The following is a 24,394-nucleotide window of genomic DNA, read 5'->3' as shown; positions in this document are numbered from 1 at the left end:
TAAATAAATAAAATCTTTTAAAAGGGGAAAAAAAAGAGTCACATGCTCTTCTGACTAAGCCAGCCAGGCACCCTGCTTGGGCGACACTCCTTAAAAAACAACAACTTGGGTTTTTTTTGAGAGTTTAGAAAAACAGGATTTGTTTGTGGGCTGGATAAATTAGAGCAGCTTACTCCCATTACTTGATTATTAGTTTATTAATATTAATAAACTTAATTATTAGTTTATTAATATCTTGGTTGATATCAAGGTCAATTTAAAAACAGAACCTAAGAAACCCCTCTGTCCCTCCCCTATCAACAGGTGCTGCCTTCTGAGGCACATTAACAGCCCTGCAGGGATACTGAGTTCCCAAATGTAAAGTGAGATGGATCAGGAATTGATTCTCCCAAAATTCTGGCTTAGGAAACAATGCAGATTGGGAGCCTATTATAGGGCACAGCTGCTCTGTGGTACTTTTCACTCAGAAAAGGTTCTATTGACAGTTGCTGCCATTCATTAGCCTTATCATGGATCCAGCATGAAGGATGTAGAGAGAGTTTAGTGAATCCAATTCTCCTTCCATGTAATGAGGGCCATCCTCTCAAAATATCAGACTCTGTAGGAAATGAAAGCAATTAACCTTTGCCTACTAAATAGACACCAATTACCAATATCAGCTTGGTGATGTGGGAAATGGATCTATAACCTTGGACAAGTCACCACGTTTTATGGACTTACTATTAAATGCAAGACTTGAACTAAATGATCCATTTCTGCTATAATGCATCCTGCTTTACCTAAAACCAAAACTTACTCATGCATCTCCCAGAGAAACTCATGTTCCTCCCTTCCCATTAATAACATATGGTAAAATCTGGACTGAAATATTGAAGCATGTTCTCTGACCTGGTTCTTTACAAATACTCTATTATTGAATCTTCTGTTTCACCCAGTTCTTAGTGGCAAACAACAGAACCCACACTAGCTTGCTTAAGAAGAAAGGCAGCTCACAAACCCCCTGGGAAGACAAGAGATCAAACCATGAGGCTGTGCTAACATGGGCAATGCCTAATCATGGGGTGGCGGGGGGCCTGTACCACCAAAAAGGCAAGTGCCTGGCCACAGACAAGAAACTTATGCTGACGCTGATGAGACTGGAAACCAGAGTATTCACATTTCTGCTCCAGCCACATCTGGCACCTCCGACAACACCCATACCAGAAGGTAGTTTCTGCAATTTGTTCGTACCCTCGCTACAAGGGAGGCTGGGAAAGTGAACTCTGGATTCTCCCTCATAAAATTTCTTCACACACAGAAGTGTTCCAGAGATGCTGGGTGGCCACAGCATGACAAATATAATTGTCCACATTTTGCAGATAGAAAAAGTAAGGCTTCAACTGAAAAATCCCCTAACAAATCCTCTTCTACTGGTAGAAAGTAACTTCATGAGATTTTAAACCCAGGTCTGTTGGAATGCATGCTCTTTCTGCACTCTGCTATCTTGGGTACTTTATAGTGATTAAGCTTTTCTACTTAGGAGCAAAAGAAAAATAAAGCCTCTAATTTGCCAAATAAAAGTTTATTTCTTCACTTTTTCTTTTATTGTCATTCTCTCCCCTCCCTTCTTCACTTAATAGAAAGATACATGTTCCCATATTCTATTTGTGCAATCAGTATCATTCAGGAATCTTTTTTGTGAACAACAGAAACCAGTAATGGCCAGTTTAAGCAAAAAAGGAATTGGTTGCAAGTGTCTCAAGCTCCTCCAGAATTGCAAATGCCTGGGGAACCACTCATAAGATGTTCAGGTGATTGAAGCCACAGCCAAGGTCACATCACAGGACTTCCTAGCCTGGCTAGGGAGCTGCTGCCTCCCAGATGGACACTGAACACTGCCACCATCACTACTGCTGATGGACACAGCACAGGGCCACTGCTGAAATCACTGGCAGAATTCACCAATCCTGTCTTTTTGCATCACTTCCTCTTGATTAAAAACTAAGTATTGCTGGTCAAACTTGGGGCAAGGAGAGCAAGCACTGGGGCTCTGGGGCTTTATGAGACCTACCTCCACCAAGACTCTCATAGGAGATTGCCCAGTCTGGGAAGGTGGTTCAGATGCTGCCAGGGAAATGAGGCAAATAAATCATGATGTCCTAATGTCAAGAGGCTCAGGTCTGCCTAGGTATGGACATCTATCTCAAGTATACAAGTCATTGTTCACTGATCTTTTCCCCAGCCATGAGAAATGAATTAGATGTGAGGTCTTACGTATTCATGCCAGATATGAATGGGCTGCCACACTTGAAGGTGAAAAGTGGTCAAATTTCTCCATGGGTGGGATGGAGAAGGTCTTGTCCAAGGAATAAAAGGATGAAGAAAAAAGCTGTGGCAGGGCCTGTGTACAACTCACGATCAAGCCTAGAGGAAGAGGAGGAAGGTAAAAGACTCCACCAAGCAGAGCTCAAGGCCTTTGATCACCACATGACCATTAAGCCATCACATAGGGCACAAGGGCAATCCTGAGGCCCTGAAGCACCACCAGGGGTGATGTGCCATCAAAGCAGGCAAATATCAGAAGATAGCCTATTCCCTATTTAGCTATACATCATTAAAAACTAATACTTAGAATAACTAGCACTTAACTTGTGTCAGAAACTCCACTAAGTGTATTAAATGGATTATCCCATTTCATGCTTACAAGATCCTTTCAAGGTAAGTCACATTATTATTCCTATTTTAAAGATGAGCAAATTGAGGCTCAGAGATATTGTTTAACTTGCTCAAGTTTACACAGTAGGTGGTAGAATGGGGATTTGAACTTGATCACTATGATTTCAGGGACCTTGATCACACCTTTCCCTTTTCTTTAGGGATTACAAATTGAAAGTACACTTTAGAGGACTCCTTGCACTGAGTATTAAATGTAACATACACAGGCAGGCATGATGTGGAAGCTAACAACTTAGCACCAAATTTCATACCTGCTACTAGACTGATTCACTTCATTGTCTGCCTTGTCCTGCAGGTATTGACACCAGTGAGCCCTGCTCTGTTAGACAACTCATTTACTGTCACTATCCATCTGTTGCTTCTCTGTAAAACAAGAGGGTTGGACTAGACAGTCTCTCTCAAAGGCCCTTTCCAAGTCTAAAATGTTATGGGTCTGGAATTTTCCAGACACTGGGCCATCCTCTCAGGTCCTATAGCCCGCAGTTGAGATCAGCAAGATGACCAGCCATCCTCAGTATGCAATCCCAAAAGGCCATAACCATGACCTTGCTCTGTGTCCAGCCACTGACATGAAGAGAGCACACCTCTTCAATTCCAGGCAAACATTAAGGCATGAGGATGAAAAGCTGAGTCCCATTAAATGAACAGACTTCTACTTCTCTAAGGATTAAGTAAACCACTCCCTGCCCCAAATTTTGGAACATGTGGAGAACCATGCTCCAAAGCACATGTTCCAAAGCATACAAGGAAGAATAAATCTAAGTAAGCTTAGGTCAACCTTTTGCTAATGTGAGTTTTCTGCCCTAGGGAGAAGCAAAGATGCTGAAAGATGGGAAGGTCTTCAGAGTGATCCAAGAGAACTGCTGGGATCCAGAAGTCCGTATTAGAGAAATGGACCAAACAGGTAGTTGGGCGAGAAATGCTACCAATGTTTGCATCTGATATAAAAACATCTGCCTCTAAAAGTCTGTTCACCACTTAATATGATTAATGTGATGCCAGCTTCTGATTGACTTTTCTCTACAGGACAGGCTCTCCAGCTTTGCTTCTAATACAATGCTTTTAGAAAGTGTGGGTTTAAACTTTTATAATCAGGTATACACTGTTTTAAAGTAGAATGTTACATCATCAAAAAGATAAAAATAGTATTTTATTATTTCAAACTTGTTAAGTTCAAATGTAGAGTACTTACTATGAAGTACTTACTATACTTACTTACTATGAAGTCAATTCTCATAAAAATGAGAATTCACAATTAAGGATTCCAACTGCTTGCTTATCAGATTCAGGATCCATATTCTTTCTATAGTTTGTCTCAATGCACAGTACACAGAATGCCCCCATTGATGTATAAGGGGTAGAAACGGGAGTAGTTAAAAAGAGAGTTAATTGCATAATAATCTCAGAATACTCTACAATGAAACCAACAATAATAATAATAAACAATGAAACTAACCCAAAAATTTGAAAGAGGAAAATTGGGAAATTCTTGTTTCAAAGCTGAATCTCTAACAATTTCTAAGAACTGCTTGATTTTCCTTAGTTTACTTCTAAAAAGCAAACAAGTCTCTCCAATTTAAAAGAATTTTTAAGACTATCTAAAATATGGTATGATGGCCACGTTGTACTTCACTTATTACTACCTGATTGACCGTGTGACTTGAGGAGTATATCCTCCAAGAAGATGCACTGAGCCTTCTAGACACATGTGAGCCCTGACCAGACGCCGTGACAGGGAACTCACTACTATAATACTGTCAGGCCTAAATTTCAACATGGGTAGTCTAGAGTTAAACAAGAAAACGAACAATGCATACACACAAATGAAAGAGCAGCTTGGAATTATCACCTTCTTAATCAAAGACAAATTTATAAGAACTTCAAACATATACAGAGATAGCAGAAGACATTTTATACCAAAATCTACACAAAATGAGTTAACTTGCCAGTCCCAAATAAGGAGGTAGTCTTTGGCATGTTAGAACTTGGTCTAGGATATTTCCTTATAGTTTTTTTTTTTAAACAATTATAAGTATACTTAAATAGCATTCAAAATGATTTTTACAGAAAGTCTAAAGTATCTCTGTGGACCATTCCACAGAACACAGAGTATACGCCCCTGTTCCAGAAGTATATGGGAGTGGGAGAGGAGTGAGAAAGAAAAAACTTCCCAGACTTAGAGAAAAGAGCAAGGTTTGATCTACATGTGAAGTTCAGAGTGAAGATGGTGGAGGCATAGGGGCCCTAATTTCATCTAGTCCCTGGAATTCAGCTAGATAGTTATGGAGACTATGAAGTACGTCTATGGACAGCATGGAATTTGAAGAGGATTTTGTCATAGTTTATCTCTTAATTACATTTGCTGCATTTCCTCTCAAGGAAACATATGAACTTAGGAAGCAGTTTTTCACCTCAACTAAAGAAAATAATTATTTATTTTCCTTAAAATCTCAGAGGGAGAGGAAAAAAAAACCCAGGGAGATAAGAGTGATTGACTGCTTTTCTGTAAGGACTCACTGAAGAGTGGGGTACACAAACTGTCAGCTCTGGAACTAGATAGATATTGGGGTGTTGCCACTTTCAACCTCCCTCCCCTCCCCCAATGCAATCAGTGCTGAAAGCCTTCAGGGAGCAAAACAGTACTACTTAGTGCAATCTGGAACTGCTTACACTGAGCCTGGTCCCCTGGAAAGGGGGTACAATTCTGTCCAGGCAAAGACACCTTGCAAATCAGTACAACAGGCCCCCTCCCTCAGAAGACCAGCCCAAACATCTGGCAATACCAAATTTACCAATCACAGAGAACTGCAAAACTTTAGCTCTTGGGGAAAACGGTATACAGCATTTGTGGTTTTTTCTTATTATTCTTTAGTCTTTCCATTTTATATTTTTTCTTTTCAGCTAGTTTATTTTATCAATTCTTTTTTTAAGTCTTTTTTATTTTTATTTTTACATTTACATTATATATTTTTTTCATTTTTTGTTTCCTTGTATTCAATTTTATTTTTATATATAGTTTTTCTTTCTTTCCTATTTTAGGACCTAGTTTCTTCTAAAAAATGGACCAAAATACACCCAGGATCTAGTTTACTGTTGTGTTCTCTTCTACAGCTTGTTTGACTGTTCTCTCTCGCTCGCTCGCTCTTTATTTATTTTTTTTTCTGTTATCGTCTGATTTGTTTAGTGCATATTTTTATGGTATTGTTGTTGCTATTTTTGTATTTTCTTCCTTTCATCTATTCTTTTCTGGACATAAGGATGAGATTGAAAAACTCACCCCAAAAAGAAAGAACAGGAGGCAGTACTCACTGCCAGAGATTTAATCAATATGTATATAAGTAAGATGTCAGAACTAGAATTCAAAACAATGATCATAAAGGGCACTAGCTGGGCTTGAAAAAAACATAGAAGACACTAGAAAATCTCTTACTGGAGAAATAAAAGAACTATAATCAGGCTGAAATCTAAACAATTATTACTAAGATGCAATAAAAAATGGAGACTCTAACTGCTAGGATAAATGAGGCCAAAGAGTCAGTGATATAGAAGATAAAATGATGGAGAATAAAAATGGTGAAAAAGAGAGATAAACAACCACTGGATTGCAAAGGGAGGATTTGAAAGACCAGTGATACCATAAAGCAAATGATATTAGAATAATTGGAGTCCCAGAGGAAGAGGAAAGAGAGGGGACAGAGGTTTATTTAAACCAATAATAGTTGAGAACTTCCATAATCTGGGGAAGGAAACAGGCATTCAAGTCCAGAAGGCACAGAGAACCCCGCTCAAAATCAATAAAATTGGTCAACACCTCAAAATATAATAGCAAGCTTGCAAATCTCAGAGATAAAGAGAAAATCCTGAAAGCAGCTCAGGACAAGAGGTCCTTAACCTACAAGGGTAGAAACATAAGTTTGGAAGCAGACCTGTCCACAGATACCTGGCAGGCCAGAAAGGACTGGCATGATATATTCATGGTGCTAAATGAGAAAAAAATGCATCCAAGAATACTTTATCCAGCAAGACTCTCATTCAGAATAGAAGGAGTGATAAAGAGCTTCCTGGACTAACAGAAACTGAAAGAATCTGTCATCACTAAACCAGCCCTGCAAGAAATACTAAAGGGGATCCTTTGAGTGAAGAGACAGCCCAAAGGTACCAAAGACCAGAAAGGAATAGACAATATACAGAAATGAGGACTTTACAGGTAATACAATGGTCATAAATTCATATCTTTCAATAATTACTCTTAATGTAAAGCTCCAATCAAAAGACATAGTATATCAGATTGGATTAAAAAACAAGATCCATTGATATGTTGTCTATAAGAGATTCAAAGACACCTCCAGATTGAAAGTGAGGGGGTGCAGAACAACTTGCCATGCTAATGGGCATCAAAAGAAAGCTGGAGTATCTTGCATCAAACAAACTAGATTTTAAAACCAAAGACTGTAATAAGAGATGGCAAAGGACACTATATCAGAATAGAAAGGTCTATCCAACAAGAAGATCTAACAATTATAAATACTTATTCCCCTAACTTGGGAGCAGCCAATTATATAAGCCAATTATATAAACTAATAACCTAAATAAAGAAACACTTTGATAATACATTAATAGTAGGAAACATCAACACACAACTCACAGCAATGGGCAGATCATCTAAGCAGAAGATCAACAAGTAAACAAGAACTTTAAATGACACACTGGAACATTCTCCAGAATACTTCACATACTGGGCCATGAATCAGGTGTCATCCAGTACCAAAACACTAGGATTATTCCCTGCATATTATCAGACCACAATGCTTTAAAACTTGAACCCAATCAAGAGAAAATTTGGAAGGAATACAAATACATGGAGATTAAAGAGCATTCTACTAAAGAATGAATGGGTCAACCAGGAAATTAAAAAAGAATTTTAAAAGTTCATGGAAACAAATGAAAATAAAAACACAACCATTCAGGACCTTTGAGATGCAGCAAAGGTGGTCCTAAGAGGGAAGTATATAGCAATACAGGCCTTTATCAAGACACAAGAAACATCTCACATACACAACCTAACCTTACACCAAAAGAAGTTGGAGAAAGAGGAGCAAATAAAGCCTAATCCCAGAGGGAGAAGAGAATTAATAAGGATTAGAGCAGAAATCTATGAACTAGAAATCAAAAGAACAGTAGAACAGATCAACGAAGCTAGGAGCTAGTTCTTTGAAAGAATTAACAAGATCAATAAACCCCTAGACAGACTCACAAGAATAAAAGATAAAGGACCTAAATCAATAAAATCATAAATGAAAAAGGGGATCACAACCAACACTGAAGAAACACAATTATAAGAGCATTTTATGAGGGGCACCTGGGTGGCTCAGTGGGTTAAAACCTCTGCCTTCGGCTCAGGTCATGATCTCAGGGTCCTGGGATCCAGCCCTGTATCGGGCTCTCTGCTCAGCAGGGAGCCTGCTTCCTCCTCTCTCTGCCTGCCTCTCTGCCTACTTGTGATCTCTGTCTGTCAAATAAATAAATAAATAAAATCTTTAAAAAAAAAAAGAGCATATTATGAGCAATTATATGCCAACAAATTAGGCAATCTGGAAGAAATGAATGCACTCCTAGAAACATACAAACTATCAAATAAAAACAGGAAAAAATAGAAAACCTGAACAGAGACATAACTAGCAAAGAAATTGAAGCAGTAATAAAAAAATCTTCCAACAAACAAACTTCAGGGTTGGATGGCATCCCAGTGGAATTCTACCAAACATTTAAAAAAGAATTATTACCTAATCTTCTGAAGCTGTTTCAAAAACAGAAATGGAAGGAAAACTTCCAAATTCATCCTTGAGGCCAGCCTTACCTTGATCCCAAGACCAAAGATCCTGCCAAAAAGGAGAATCACAGACCAATATCCCTGAAGAATATGAATGCAAAAATTCTCACCAAGATAATAGTTAATAGTATCCAACAGTACATTAAAAGGATTATTCACCACAACCAAGTGGGATTTATTCCTGGGCTGCAAGGTTGGTTCAATATCCACAAATCAATCAATGTGGCATAGCAGATTAATTTTTTTAAAAAAGGACAAAAACCATATGATCCTCTCAATAGACACAGAAAAAGCATTTCACAAAACACAGCATCCTTTCTTGATAAAAACTCTCTTCAGTGTAGGGATAGAGAAAACATACCTCAATATCATAAAAGCCATATATGAAAAATCCACAGAGAATATCATCCTCAATGGAGAAAAACTGAGAGTCCTAGGGTTAGGAACATGACAGGGATGTCTATTCTCACCACTGTTATTCAATATAGTACTAGAAGACCTAGTGTCAACAATCAGAGAACAAAAAGAAATAAAATGCACCCAAACTGGCAAAGAAGTCAAGCTTTCACTCTTCATAGATGACATGATACTTTTATATTGAAAATCCAAAAGAGTCCACGAAAAAATTGCTAGAACTCATACAGAAATTCAGTAAAGGGGTGGGATATAAAATCAATGCACAGAAGTCAGCTACATTTCTACATTTCTACAGTAACAATGAGACAGAAGAAACAGAAATTAAAGAAGCAATCCCAATCAGTATTACAGCCAAACCATAAGATATCTAGGAATAAACCTAACCAAAGAGGCAAAGGATCTGTACTCAGAAAACTATAGAACACTTATGAAAGAAATTGAGGAAGACACAAAGAAGTGGAAAAAATAATCCATGCTCATGGGTTGGAAGCAAATATTGTTCAAATGTCATGATACCCAAAGCAGTCCACACACTTAACGCAATCCCTATCAAACTACCATCAATATTTTTCACAGGGCTGGAACAAACAACCCTCAAACTTGTATGGAACAAGGAAAGACCACAAATGGCCAAAAAAATGTTGAAAAAGAAAACCAAAACTGATGGCATCACAATTCTGGACATCAAGCTCTATCACAAAGCTGCAATCACCAAGATGGTATGGTACTGGCAGAAAAACAGATACAAATAAATGGCACAGAATGGAGAACCCAGAAATGGTCCCTCAACTCTATGGTTAATGAATATTAAACAAAGCAGGAAAGAATATCCAGTGTCAAACTGGATAGCATCTTGCAGAAGAATGAAACTGGACCGTTTTTGTTTTTACACCATATGCAAAAATAAACTCAAAATGGATGAAAGACCTAAATGTGAAATAGGAATCCATCAAAATCCTAGAGGAGAGCACGGCAGTAAACTCTGAGACCTTTGCCACAGCAACTTCTTGATAGATATGACTTCAAAGGCAAGGGAAACAAAAGCAAAAATAAACTATTGAGATTTCATCAAGATAAAAAGCTTTTGCACAGCAAGGAAACAGTTGACAAAAACTAAAAGATAAACTATAGAATGGGAGAAGATATTTGCAAATGTCTTATCAAACTCAACTTATCAAACTCAACACCTCAAGAAAACAAAAAATCAGTCAAAATATGGCAGAAGTCAGGGTGCTTGGGTGGCTCAGTTGGTTAAGTGTCTGCTTTTGGCTTGGTCATTATCCCCGGGGTGCTGGAATTGAGCCCCACATCACGCTCCCTGCTCACCAGGGCCTCTATTTTTCCCTTTCCCTATGCCTCTCCCCACACTTGTGCATGCTCTCTCTCTCTCTCTCTCTCTCAAATAGATAAAATCTTTTTTAAAAATTAAGAAATAGGAAGAAGACATGAACAGACATTTTTCCAAAGAAGACATACAAATGGCTAACAGACACATGAAAAAATGCTAAATATCATGCAGCATCAGGGAAATATAAATGAAAACCACAATGAGGTATCACCCTACACCAGTCAGAATGGCTAAAGTTAACAAATCAGGAAATAACAGATGTTGGTGAGGATGTGCTGAAAGGGGAACCCTCTTATACTGTTGGTGGGAATGCAATCTGGTACAGCCACTCTGGAAAACAGTATGGAGGTTTCTCAAAAGGTTAAAAATAGAGCTACCCTATGACCCAGCAATTGTACCACTAGATATTTATCCAAAGGACACAAACATAATGATTTGAAGGGGCACCTGCACCTCAATGTTTATAGCAGCAATGTCCACAGCAGCCAAAATATGGAAAGAACCCAGATGTCTATCCACTGATGAATCAATAAAAAAGATGTGTTATGTATATATATACAATGGAATATTACTCAGCAATCAAAAAATGAAATTTTACCATTTTCAGCAACACAGATGGAACTAGAGGATATTATCCCAACTGAAATAAGTCAATCAGAGAAAAACAATGATCGTATGATTTCACTCACATGTGGAATTTAAGTAACAAAACAGAGGACCATAGGAGAAGGGAGGGAAAAATAAAATAAGATGAAATCAGAGAGGGAGACAAACTATAAGAGACTCTGATATCTAGGAAGCCGAGGATTGCTGGAGGAGAGTTGGGTGGGAGATGGGGTAACTGGGTGATGGGCATTAAGGAGGGCACTTGATATAATGAGCACTGGGAACAAGATGATATATCTGTGTTCCCAAGTCCTCAACTAAGTTGGGTTCCTCTTGAAGCTGGTTCTGGGATCAACCCAGGAAGGTCAGAACTAGAGAGGGATCTAGGCCTGGTAAGGGCTGGAGTGGGAACTCAGTCCTCTCTGCATGAAGGACGCTAAGAGGCCCAGTGGAGGCTGAGGGATGTGAGCAAATACCTGCTCACACTTCATCCTCTCTCAACGTCTCTGAAGGCAGGTATTATTGTACATACTGTACAACAGGAACTGTGGAAAGGGCCTGCAATAGGACCCATTGTACCTACTAAGGGAGGCAAGGAGGTTAAGTGATTTGTTCAGGATCACACAGCTAGTAAATGGCAGATCTAGGATTGTACCTAGGGCTGTTTCTCTCATTCTACCACAAACCTCTCATTCTCCCCAAACCCCTCTCAGGATAAGGATTGCCTGGGATGCTTGTTAAAATTCTTTTTCAGGCCCACTCCACTGAATCAGAATGTCCAAAGGATGGCCTACACATTCGTGGGGTTTTTGTTTTGTTTTGTTTGTTTTAATTTTTTAAATTTATTTTCAGCATAACAGTATTCATTGTTTTTGCACCACACCCAGTGCTCTATGCAATTCGTGCCCTCTCCAATACCCACCATCTGGTTCCCCCAACCTCCCACCCCCTGCCCCTTCAAAACCCTCAGATTGTTTTTCAGAGTCCATAGTCTCTCATGGTTCACCTCCCCTTCCAATTTCCCTCAACTCCCTTCTCCTCTCTAACACCCTTTGTCCTCTATGCTATTTGTTATGCTCCACAAATAAGTGAAACCATATGATAATTGACTCTCTCTGCTTGTCTTATTTCACTCAACATAATCTCTTCCAGTCCCATCCATGTTGCTACAAAAGTTGGGTATTCATCCTTTCTGATGGAGACATAATACTCCATTCGTTTTTATAACAATCCCCCTCACCATTTTAATCAAGAGGTAAGTCTGGGGAGTTTGCCATAGGGTTAAAACCCCCATTTTAAAAAAGAGAAGTTCCAAATGGATTAGGCTTCTTTTTTCCCTTTCAGTTCTCAGAGACCAAAGAATATGTATCCAAACCAAGTGATGCATAAATAGTGCAATTTTAATCTGAACTATGAGACATATAATGGCCCATGAGGTAGAGGGAAGGAAAAAAGGTTGGACAGGAGCCTCACCCCACCACTTTCAAACCAGTGACCTTACATCTAATCTATAAAATGCAGAAATGAAATAGTGTAATATAGGCAAAAGTATTTAGGTAAAATGTAAAGATTTTATAATTGAAAGGAGCTCATCTGTTTTATCCTCTGTTTTATAACAGAGCTCATCTGTTAATCAATGAACATAAACATTACAGCAACAGTGTTTTAACAATGCTCTCTAATCAAACACTGCAGTCTCTAGTCCTCACTAAATAATGATTAATTCTTTCATTTACTGGGTCTGTTCAACATGCCAGTCATGGCTCTAGACACTAGAGATATGGCATGAACAGTCAGGCTTAAGTAGTGTCTACCTTCATAGTGGAATCCACAGAGTAAACAACTAAACACAGTAATGACAGATTACATAGAAAAGGGAAGAGTGGCTGGAGTTGGGGAACGCCTCTCTGAGGAGGTGACATCCCAATTGACCTAAGGGTGAAAAGGAACCCATCCTGTGATGAGCCCAAGAACATTCCACTCAGTGGAACAGCAGTGCAAAGTTCTCGGGCAGGAAAGCACTCCAAAGAATAGGCAGAGGGCCAACAAAGCACAAGGTGAGCCCTGGGAGAGACTGTGGGGGGCCTTACAGAGCACATTCAAGTCTAGATTTTATCCCAAGTGTGATGAAAAGTCCTTGGAAGTTTGAAGCAAGGAAGTGACTTAATCTGATTTTTAAGCCTTACTCTTAAGACTTCTGAGGAAATAACAAACTTTAAGAGGACAAGAATGATAGTAGGAGACCAGCTGAAGCTTCTGCAGTGGTCCATGTATGCTGGTGGCTTGGACCAGGTAGTAACAGGGGTGGGAGAGGTGGGCAATGAAAGGAATCAGAGTAACTAACCGGACTTGGCAGTGGGTTGGATGTGGCTACAAGAGAAAAAAGGGCCAGCTCAGTCTGGCAGCACCTCTCCTGATACCCCAGCTCCTGGAGCTTGAAGACAAGAGATTTTAGGCATCCTGGTTGCTGGATTCTGGAGCCTACCAAAGAGACTCATTCTGTGCATTCCAGACAGTGGGGCTCTACCCAGGCTCCCTAAGGAGATGAATTAAAAGGGAAGGTGGTTGAGAAGCGCTCTCTGTCACACATGACCTAAGATGAAAAGCTCTGAAAGAACTGATGGAAAAATGTCTTCCTTAAATAAAACTTCACAGGGGGAGGAGGGTAGAAATATCCCTTTACAAATGGGGCCTCTTAGTTTTTTCTTGAATGAGCTTATATTTGGCCAGCATTTACTCTTCCCCCTAGACCTGGGACTGTGGGATAAGGGAGGCCTGGGACAGAGAGCCTTTCAGGGGGATAGGGAAGAGATGCAGGGGAGGGGAGGGTGGGATGGAGACATGCTGGGCCCTGGCAAGTGCAGGAGGAATGCCTGGACTATTCTTCTCATCACCTTTGCCTTTCTTTGTGTCTGTGTCTAGGAGTGACTGTGCAAGCCCTTTCCACAGTTCCTGTCATGTTTAGTTACTGGGTAAGTGTGAAAACTCAAACTGTCTCATTGGTTGGTGAACGCTCATGTTCAGCTCACTAGTGAGTGGACAGATGCCTCAAGTCTTGACAGTATCCGCCCCCCCAGCTCTCCTCCCCTTTAGAGATCACCAGGGACCCCCAGTTTTGCATATTGCAGTGTCCCCTCCCAGACATTCTTCCTAGTCATGTTCTTGCTCTAGACCCACACAGTCCAGAACAGTAGCCAGGAGCCACATGTCAACGTGTGACTCACATTACATTTCCACTGAACAGGGTACTTCTAGACTCGACCTGAATTCCTTCAGAACGTACCTGTCTCATGATTCATTCCTGCAGTGACTTGCTCAGTCACTGACAAGCCAGTTTATTCTGAGATGATAATGACCAAAAACTGAGAACAATAATAATGGCCTGATATGCTGGCTCTCTGAGGGAAATACACAATTCAAAAGGGGATTGCTGCACTTGGATGCCTCTCCCCAACAATTAAATCTCTAGCACTGAGCTTCAGGCATGATCACAGGCTGTGGGAGGTCACAGCTGGGGATGCACTAAGTATCTGCTCAAGCAAGTGAATATTCATTTGTGTGGTGATTTAAGGAGTAATGGAAATATCACCTGCTCACATGGACTTTCCCCACCCATGCGCATATTCCACTATTAATGCTTTAGTCTTTAGCTGTTCCTGTGATTAGACTCATTTTTTTACTTTCTTTTATTTTTTATTTTTGAGAGAGAGAGTGCAAGGAGTGGGAAGGAGCAGGGGGAAAGGGAGAAAGAATCCCAAGCAGACTCCCCACTGAGCACAGAGGCCAAGGATGGCTCCATCTCATGATGTTGAGATCATGACCTGAGCTGAAATCAAGACTTGGGAGCTTAACAAACTGAGTTACCCAGGCACCTCTAGACTCAATTGTTTTTTAATAAAAAACACTAAGACTTCAATATGTGCAAATTTATCAAAGTGTCTACTATTTTGACTGAACAGCTGGAATTTCTGGAGAGTACCAAATGCCTGCCAGTGGAGGTGGGCTGAAGTTAAAAGGAAAGAAACAGTAAAGAAAGGAGAGTTAGGAGGGGCAAGATGGCAGAGAAGTAGGAGACCCTGTTTCAACCCATCCTGAAGTGAGCTAAATATCTACCAGAACACTCTGAACACCCAAGAAATCAGCCTGAGATGTAAGATTATACACTTCTGGATCTCTATGGGGGCAGGAAATCACCAGTGGAGAGGTAAAATGGAGGGGAATGCTCAGACTGATATCGAAGGATAAACAAAAGGGGGAATGAGCCACCAGAAGTGACTTACTGGAAAATAATACCCCAGTATGAAATTACCCTGTGCTTGGGGACCAGCATTAACCTGGAGTCTGCTTAAAAGCACTCAAAAAGAGCAAAATTTCTAAAGGGCAACTGTGGAATTGGGTGGCCATGGGCACAGTCCTAACCCAGGGACCCAGGATGGCCAGTGCCTGTGACCACCCATGCCAGAGAGAGTGCAGCACAGCCCCCAGTCCATGATCCCTGAGCCCCCAGCTTTCCGCTGCTTGTGCCACTGCTTGGCTGGGCGCACTCCCACCCGCACGTGAGAGAGCCTGGTGTGGGCACCAGCCAGCAGTCTCTAGGTCCACAGCCTTCCGCCACATGCCTTTGGGAAGTTGCAGTGTTCAGCAGAGTTTGCAGAGGGGGAGTCTGTGTATTCTGGACGATGCAGGGGGGAGCAGACTGAGGCTTCTCTCTGAGACCAAGGACTGTGTGTGGACAGTTTACTTTTTGCACTAGCGCTCCTGAAAGCCTGCAAAAAAACTGCCCAAGAACGAAAACCTCAAGTACAAAAACCTGAAAAACCTAGTTTCCCCAGAGCCCAGCCCCTTGATAGGGGGTAGGGTGACTCAGCCAAAGCAAGACCCACTGAAAAACAACGCAGCATGCCCCTCCCCCAGAAGACAAGCTAAAAGAACAAGAGGACAGTAACCACAGGGTCCCCATAAAACTGTAAAACCCCAATATCAGGGGAAAACAGTATATTAAGCCCCCGGTATTGCCTTCAAACCTGTATATTTCACAGATACAACTTTTCTTTTTAATTAGTTCTCATGGTTCATCTTATTTTTTTAACCTACTCACCATTACAACTAGATATTTAATACAACATATTGCATAGTAACTTTTTTTGTTTTTACATAGTAACTTTTTAACTTGAGCTTCTTTCATATATATACCTGGGGTTTTCTTTTTTTTTCTACATATATACAGATATGAGCTTCAAGGTAATTCTTTTCCCCTATTCAATACTACCCCTATATATAAGACAGTTTTAATTTCCCTGTATCTCTGGGAAGTTGAGTCCTTTAACAAAGATAACAAGATACACCCAGGAAGTACTGAAATAACCTTCCTCACCCACATCAAGGGTTTATAACCACCTTCCCATCTTATTCTTCTGTCAGTGTTTCTGTGCATTTGTTTTTTGTTTTTGCACTGTATAAATTTATTCTTGGGTTCATTTTGGGTGGGTTTTTCTTTTCTTTTCTTTTCTTTTTTCTTGTCTCTTACTTTTGTCACTCTTCTTGTTTCTTCGTTTTTGGTTTATGTACCTTATAAACCTTACTTTTGGAACTCATTTTGGCTGGTTTTTTTTTTCCTTTTTCTCTTTCTTTTTTCCTTTTTTCTATCTTTTTGGTGATGATTTCCCATTGTTCCAAAACTTTCCAAGGGACACCTTGACTGTATCATGGTTGATATATTCAGCTATACATCGCCTCAACCCCTCTCACAAAAATGACTAGGAAGAGGAACACCCAACAGAGGAAAAATTCAGAGACTTTGACCTCTGCCACAGAACTACTGGATATGGACATAAATAATACATTGGAAATGGAATTCAGGGTAAAAATTGTCCAGGCAATGGCTAGGTTGGAGAAGACCATTAGTGGCAACATCGAATCTCTAAGGGGGAAGTGAGATCCAACCTAGCAGAAGTTTAAAATGCTATCAAAGAGATCCAATCTAATCTAAATACTTTTAACAGCTAGGGTAACCAAGGCAGAAGATCAGATTAGTGATCTAGAAGACAGAAGATAGAAAAGCAGGATAAGGAGGAGGCCTGGAACAAAAAACTTAAAAGCCATGAAAACAGAATTAGGGAAATAAGTAACACAACAAAATGTTCCAATGTCAGAATTATTGGGATCCCTGAGAGGATGGAGAAATAGAAGACTAGAAGATATAGCTGAACAAATACTGGATGAAAATTTCCCTATTCTGGGGAATGGAACAAATGTGTGTGTCCTAGGGATAGGGAGGACACCCCCCAAGATCAACGAGTCTAGAAAGACTCCAGACACTTAATTGTGAGATTCACAAATCATAAATTCAGACAGGAGGTCTTAAGGGCATCTGGGGGAAGAGATTCCTTATGTACAGAGGAAGAACCATCAGAATAACGTTAGATCTGTCCACAGAAACCTGGCAAGCCAGAAAAGACTGGCAAGACATATTCAGGGCACTAAATGAGAAGAATATGCAGCCAAGAATACTTTATCCACCAAGGCTGACATTCAAAATGGAAGGAGAAATAAAGAGCTTCGACAACTGGCAAGGTCTAAAACATTATCTGACCACCAAGTCAGCAGTTTAGGAAATACTAAGGGGTGGTTCTATAAAAGAAGAAAGAACCCAAGAGTGACAGAACAGAAAGTTCCAGAAACAATGTATAGAAATAAGGACTTCACAGACAACATGATGTCAATAAAAACTTATCTTTCAATAATCATTCTCAATGTGAACAGCATAAATGCTCCCATAAAAAGGCATAGGGTTGCAGACTGGATAAAACAACAGGACCCATCCATGTGCTGTCTCCAAGAGACACATTTTTGAACCTAAAGATACATCCAGACTGAAAGTGAAAGGATGGAGAACCATCTTTCATAGCAATGGGCCACAAAAGAAAGCTGGGGTAGTGATTCTCATATCAGATAAATTAGATTTTTAGCTAAAGACTGTAGTCAGAGATACAGAAGGACATTACATCATTCTTTTTATTTATTGATTTATTTGACAGAGACACAGCGAGAGAGGGAACACAAGCAGGAGGGGTGAGAGAGGGAGAAGCAGGCCTCTCACAGAGCAGGGAACCCAATGTGGGGCTCGATCCCAGGACCCCGGGACCATGCCCTGAGCCAAACCAGATGCCCAATGACTGAGCCACCAAGAAGATCTAACAATTGTAAACATTTATACCCCCAATACAGGAGCAGTCAACTACATAAGACAACTGTTAAACAAAATAAACAGTCATATTGATATGAATTCATTAATTGTAGGGGATCTTAACATGCCACTCTCAGCAACAGACAGATCATCTAAGCAGAAAATCAACAAAGAAACAAGAGCTTTGATTGACACATTGGACCAGATGGACCTCATAGATATATACAGAACATTCCACCCTAAAGCAACAGAATAGTCATTCTTCTCGAGCACACATGGAACTTTTTCCAGAATAGACCACATACTGGGTCACAAATCAGGGCTCAACCAATACCAAAAGATTGAGATTATTCCCTGCATATTCTCAAACCACAATGCTTTGAAACTGGAACTCAACCACAAGAAGAAGTTTGGAAGAAATTCAAACACTTGGAAGCTAAGACCACCCTGCTTAAGAATGTTTGGATCAACCAGTAAATCAAAGAATAACTTAAACAATTCATGGAAACCAACAAGAATGAAGACACTTTGGTCCAAAACCTATGGTTATGGCAAAGGTGGTCCTAAAAGGGAAATAAATAGCCATCCAAACCTCACTCAAAAAAAAAACTGAAATATCCCGAATACACCAACTCTCTTTACACCTTAAAGATCTGGGAAATTAGCAACAAATTAAGCCAACCCCATGCACAGGAAGGGATTAGTTAAGATTAGAGCAGAGATCAATGAGTTAGAAACTAGAGATACAGTAGAACACATCAACAAAACTAGAAGCTGGTTCTTTGAAAGAATTAATAAGATCAATAAACCACTGGCCAAACTAATCCAAAAGAAAAGAGAGAGGACCCAAATTAATAAAATTATGAATGAAAGGGGAGGGATCACAACTAACACTGAAATAGAAACAATCATCAGAAATTACTATCAACAATTATATGCCAATAAGTTAAGCAACCTAGAAGAAATGGATACATTTCTAGAAACCTATAAACTACCAAGACTGAAACAGGAAGAAATTGACAATATCTAGTAACGAGGTTGAAGCAGTGATCAAAAACCTCCCAAAAAATAAGAGCCTAGGACCTGACGGATTCCTTGGGGAATTCTACCAAACATCCAAAGAAGAAATAATACCTATTCTCCTGAATCTGTTTCAAAAAATAGAAACAGAGGGAAATTTTCCAGACTTTATGAAGCCATCATTACCTTGATCCCCAAACCAGGCAAAGACCCCAACAAAAAGGAGAATTTCAGACCAATATCCCTGATGAATATGGATGCCAAGGATCAATAAGATCCTAGTGAACAGGATCCAAGAGTACATTAAAAAGCTTATCTACCATGACCAGGTGGGATTTATCCCTGGGATGCAACGATGGTTCAACATTCATAAATCAATCAATGTGGTAGAACATCTCAATAAGAGAGAAGAACCACTTGGTCCTCTCAATTGATGCAGAGAAAGAATTTGCAAAACACAGCATCCTGTTTCTGATTAAAATGTTTCAAGGTATAGGGATAGAGGGAACGTTCCTCAACTTCATCAGCTCTATCTATGAAAAACTCACAGTGAATATCAATCCTCAATGGGAAAAAGCTGACAGCCTTCCCTTGAGATCAGGAACACAACAAGGATGCCCACTCTCAATATTCTTGTTCAACATAGTATTAGAAGTTCTAGCAACAGCAATCAGACAACAAAGAGAAATAAAAGGTATTCAAATTGGCAATTTGAATTCAAATTGGCAATGAAGAAGTCAAACTCTCTCTCTTCGCAGATGACATGATACTTTATATGGAAAACCCAAAAGACTTCACCCCCAAACTACTAGAACTCATACAACAATTCAGTAATGTGACAGGATACCAAATCAATGCACAGAAATCAGTTGCTTTCTTATACACTAGAAATGAAAATAGAGAAATGGAAATAGAGAATGATTCCATTTACTATAGCACCAAGAATCATAAGATACCTTGAAATAAACCTAACCAAAGAGGTAAAGGATCTGTACCTGAGGAACTACAGAACACTCATGAAAGAAATTGAAGAAGACACAAAAAAATGGAAAAGCAACCCATATTCACGGATTGGAAGAATAAACACTTTTAAAATGCCTATACTGCCCAGAGCAATCTATATTTTCAATGCCATCCCGATCAAAATTCCACTGGCCTTCTTCAAAGTGCTGGAATAATAATCCTAAAATTTATACGCAAACTGAAAAAACCCTGAATGGTTAAGAAAATGTTGAAAAATAAAAACAAAGCTGGGGGCATCATGTTGCTTGATTTTAAGCTTTACTGCAAAGCTGTGATCACCGGGGCTCCTGGGTGGCTCAGTGGGTTAAAGCCTCTGCCTTCAGCTCGGGTCATGATCCCAGGGTCCTGGGATCGAGCCCTGCATCAGGCTCTCTGCGCAGCGGGGAGTCTGCTTCCTCCTCTCTCTCTCTGCCTGCCTCTCTGCCTACTTGTGATCTGTCTGTCAAATAAATAAATAAAATCTTTAAAAAAAAAAAAAAAGAAGCTGTGATCACCAAGACAGTATAGTACTGACCCAAAAACAGACACACAGACCAAAGGAACAGAACAGAAAGTCCATATATGGACCCTCAACTCTATGGTCAAATAATCTTTGACAAAGCAGGGAAAAATATCCAGTGGAAATAAGACAGTCTCTTCAATAAACGGTGCTAGGATAATTGGACATCTATGCATAGAAGAATGAAACTTGACCATTCTCTCACATTATACACAAAGATAAACTCGAAAGGGATGAAAGACCTCAACGTGAGGCAGGAATCTATTTAAATCCTAGAGGAGAATATGGGCAGTAACCTCTTTGACATCGGTCACAGCAACTTCTTTCAAGACACGTCTCCAAAAACAAAGAAAACAAAAGCAAAAATGAACTTTGGGGACTTCATCAAGATAAAAAAACTTCTGCACAGCAAAGGAAACAGTCAACAAAACAAAAAGGCAACCCACAGAATGGGAGAAGATACTCACAAATGACACTACAAAGGGTTGATATCCGAGATCTATAAAGAACTCCTCAAATTCAACACACACGAAACAGATAATCGTGTCAAAAAATGGGCAGAAGACATGAACAGACACTTCTCCAAAGAACACATACAAATGTTTAAGACACATGAAAAAATGTTCATCATCACTAGCCATCAGGGAAATTCAAATCAAAACCACATTGACATACCAGTTAGAATGGCCAAAATCAACAGGACAGGAAAGAAGTGTTGGAAAGGATGTGGAGAATGGGGAACCCTCTTACACTGTTGGTGGGAATGCAAGTTGGTACAGCCACTTTGAAGAACAGTGTGGAGATTTTTTAAGAAATTAAAAATAGAACTAACGTATGACTCTGCGATGGCACTACCAGGTATTTACCCCAAAGATACAGATGTAGTGAAAAGAAGGGCCACATGTAACCCAATGTTCATAGCAGCAATGTCCACAATTGCCAAACTGTGGAAAGAGCCGAGATGCCCTTCAACAGACGAATTGATAAAGAAGATGTGGTCCATATAAACAATGGAATATTACTCAGTCATCAGAAAAGATGAATACCCAAATTTTGAATCAACATGGACAGGACTAAAGGAGATTATGCTGAGTGAAATAAGTCAAGCAGAGAAAGTCAATTACCATATGGTTTCGTTTACTTGTGGAGCATAAGGAATAACATGGAGGACATTAGGAGAAGGAAAGGAAAAGAGAATTGGGGTAAACCAGAGGGGGAGATGACAGAGAGACTGTGGATTCTGAGAAACAAACTGAGGGTTATGGAGGGGAGGGAATTGGGGGGATGGATGAACCTGGTGTTGGGCAATAAGGAGGGATGGAGCACTAGGTGTGATGCACCTAGCATTAGGTGTGATGCATAAACAATGAATCTTGGAACATGTAAAATAAAATAAAATTAAAATTAAAATTAAAAAGAAGGGAGAGTTAGGGGAACAGAAAGAGAAGCTTTCTGTATTGATATTTTGCTAAGGTAACTCTTGAGTGTCGCAGCCAGCAGAAAGGACAGGGAGGAACACAGGGACAGGAGGGGTCCATAAACAGTCTGGCATCCCACGATGAGGCAGGACAAGGAGGTGAGCTGCTGGTGATACCGGACACTCATTAGGCCCAGCCCCCTGTGTGCGGGAGCTGTAACACTCCACACCACCTTGCTGGCCCTCTGTGTATCCCTGGATGGGGAGGGTGTGGTCCACCCTCCTTCCAACTCTTCTATAGGATGACCGGCCCAGTAATTGTGTCCATCCCTTCTGATTATAACTTCCATTTTTCTAATTAATCAGCAATATACTAGCAGTTTTCTTTACTTTTGCAGTGATTGGCTTTTGCTCTCCTGCAGTCAGGGGCCATTTCAATCTGTGCCCCCCAGCTTGCTGAGCAGTAAAAGCAATGGATAGTGACACATGATTCAGCCCAGCCCAGGTGGTGTTGTTAGAGTAAATATCTAAAGAAGTAGGTTATGAATGATATGATCTTCCCTTACCTGTCTCCGCCAGGCCAAACCTCAGGACACTTTAGATCTGTGCCAGCTTTTAAACAATGACTTGGCTGCCACTGTTGCGAACCACCCCAAGAGGTTTGTGGGCCTGGGCACATTGCCCATGCAGGCCCCCGAGCTTGCTGTTAAGGAGATGGAGCGCTGCGTAAAGGAACTGGGCTTTCCCGGGGTCCAGATCGGCTCCCACATCAACGAGTGGGACCTGAACGCGCCGGAACTCTTCCCTGTCTATTCCGTGAGTACGCGGGGTTACCTCAGCCAGCATGCGGCGGGGCCAGGCACGGTGCTGGGTGCTGGAGGGCAGAATAGGAATATGTCACCTCCCTGGCAGGGGGGGAGAAAGATGCCTGATGACATGCTGCATATAGCAGGAAATATGGAAAGAGTTCTCCAAAAGGAGTGGGCCCTACCACTAGAAGAGAGACAGGTGGAAATGCTTCACAGGCCAGACCGGAGTTAGCCAGGGAAATCTCACTTCCTTTCCATCCCCCATGCTCTCTTTCTACCCTTTCATTTGGACGCTGAAATATTACCCTCATCACAGCCATAGTACAAAAGGCCATATTAGTGACATGCAAAAAAAAAAAAAGTATTCATTTTGCTTTAGAAAAAAAAATACTTATCTTTCAAAATCATGAAGTTGTTTTCCAGGTGCCTGAGTGGCTCAGTCAGTTAAACACCTGCCTTCAGCTCAGGGCATGATCCCAGAGTCCTGGAATCCATTCCCCAACAGGCTTAAGCGGGAGTCTGCCTTTCCCTCTCTCTCTCCATCTGCTTCTCCCCCAGCTCATCCTCTCTCTTGTTCTCTATCTCAAATGCATAAATATAATCTTTTTAAAAAAATTATGAAGGGATTTTGAATAAATTCTGGAAAATACAGAAAAGCATAAAAAGGAAAACAAAAATAACTCATAATCCCACTACCCAAAGATAATCACTGTTATTATATATTCATTTTGTTTGCATGTTTCTGCATATATCTATATTTTAATGAAATCTGAATTCTATTATACATGTGATTTCGTATCCTAATGAAGAATTTCTAATCTAAATGAAAATTCTCTTAATGCATGAATTTTAAATAACTGCCTAATGTTTCAATATATGGATATGTTTTGATTTATTTAACCAGTCCTCAATTAATATACTCTTATGCCATACATTTTGAAAATGTATAATTAATACATGTAACAAAAACAATGCCATCAAAATATTTGGTGAAACTAGCTGGTGAGTATATGGAAGTTCATGGTACCATTGTTAACAACTTTCTACATTTGAAATTTTGTGTTATAAAGTATATTTTCAGGAATTCAGTGCCATTTTCATCTTCCAAGTATACAAATTAAGTGTCCATAGTCCCATGGTCCTCTCCAGTCCTTCTCTGCCCTTCTGTTCTTTCTGTAACTAAGCATGCTTTTCTTCATATCAGGAATCAAGATGCATAATTCTACATTCAATTGCATTTTTATTTCTTTATTTCTAGAATGATAATAGTATTGCTTTCTATTATTTTCATTGTAAATGCAAAATCTTCAATAGTGAATTAAATAGATGTTGGTGGGGATGCCTGGGTGGCTCAGTCAGTTAAGCATCTGCCTTCAGATCATGATCCTGAGATCTTGGGATCAAGTCCCACATCGGGCTCTCTGCTTAGGGGGAGATGCAGTCTCTCTTGGCCTGCCTTTCTGGCTGCTTGTGCTCTCTCTCTCTCTCTCACTGACAAATAATTAAACAAAATCTTTAAAAATA

The 24,394-nt window shown here is 40.1% G+C and overlaps 1 protein-coding gene across 1 annotated transcript in view; it reads left to right on the top strand.

Moving 5' to 3' along the window:
• ACMSD (aminocarboxymuconate semialdehyde decarboxylase) overlaps positions 1–24,394 on the top strand; it is a 90,729-nt gene that overhangs the window by 15,774 nt on the left and 50,561 nt on the right. The window contains exons 3-5 of the mRNA XM_032354088.1: positions 3,523–3,619; positions 13,839–13,888; positions 22,641–22,877. Of these exons, the coding sequence (XP_032209979.1) occupies positions 3,523–3,619; positions 13,839–13,888; positions 22,641–22,877 (384 nt within the window). The remainder of the gene's footprint in view (positions 1–3,522; positions 3,620–13,838; positions 13,889–22,640; positions 22,878–24,394) is intronic.

Source organism: Mustela erminea, chromosome 8, assembly GCF_009829155.1.
Source record: "Mustela erminea isolate mMusErm1 chromosome 8, mMusErm1.Pri, whole genome shotgun sequence".
In the NCBI taxonomy this organism is placed as follows: Eukaryota; Metazoa; Chordata; class Mammalia; order Carnivora; family Mustelidae; genus Mustela; species Mustela erminea.
This window is presented reverse-complemented; position numbering and strand designations above follow the sequence as displayed.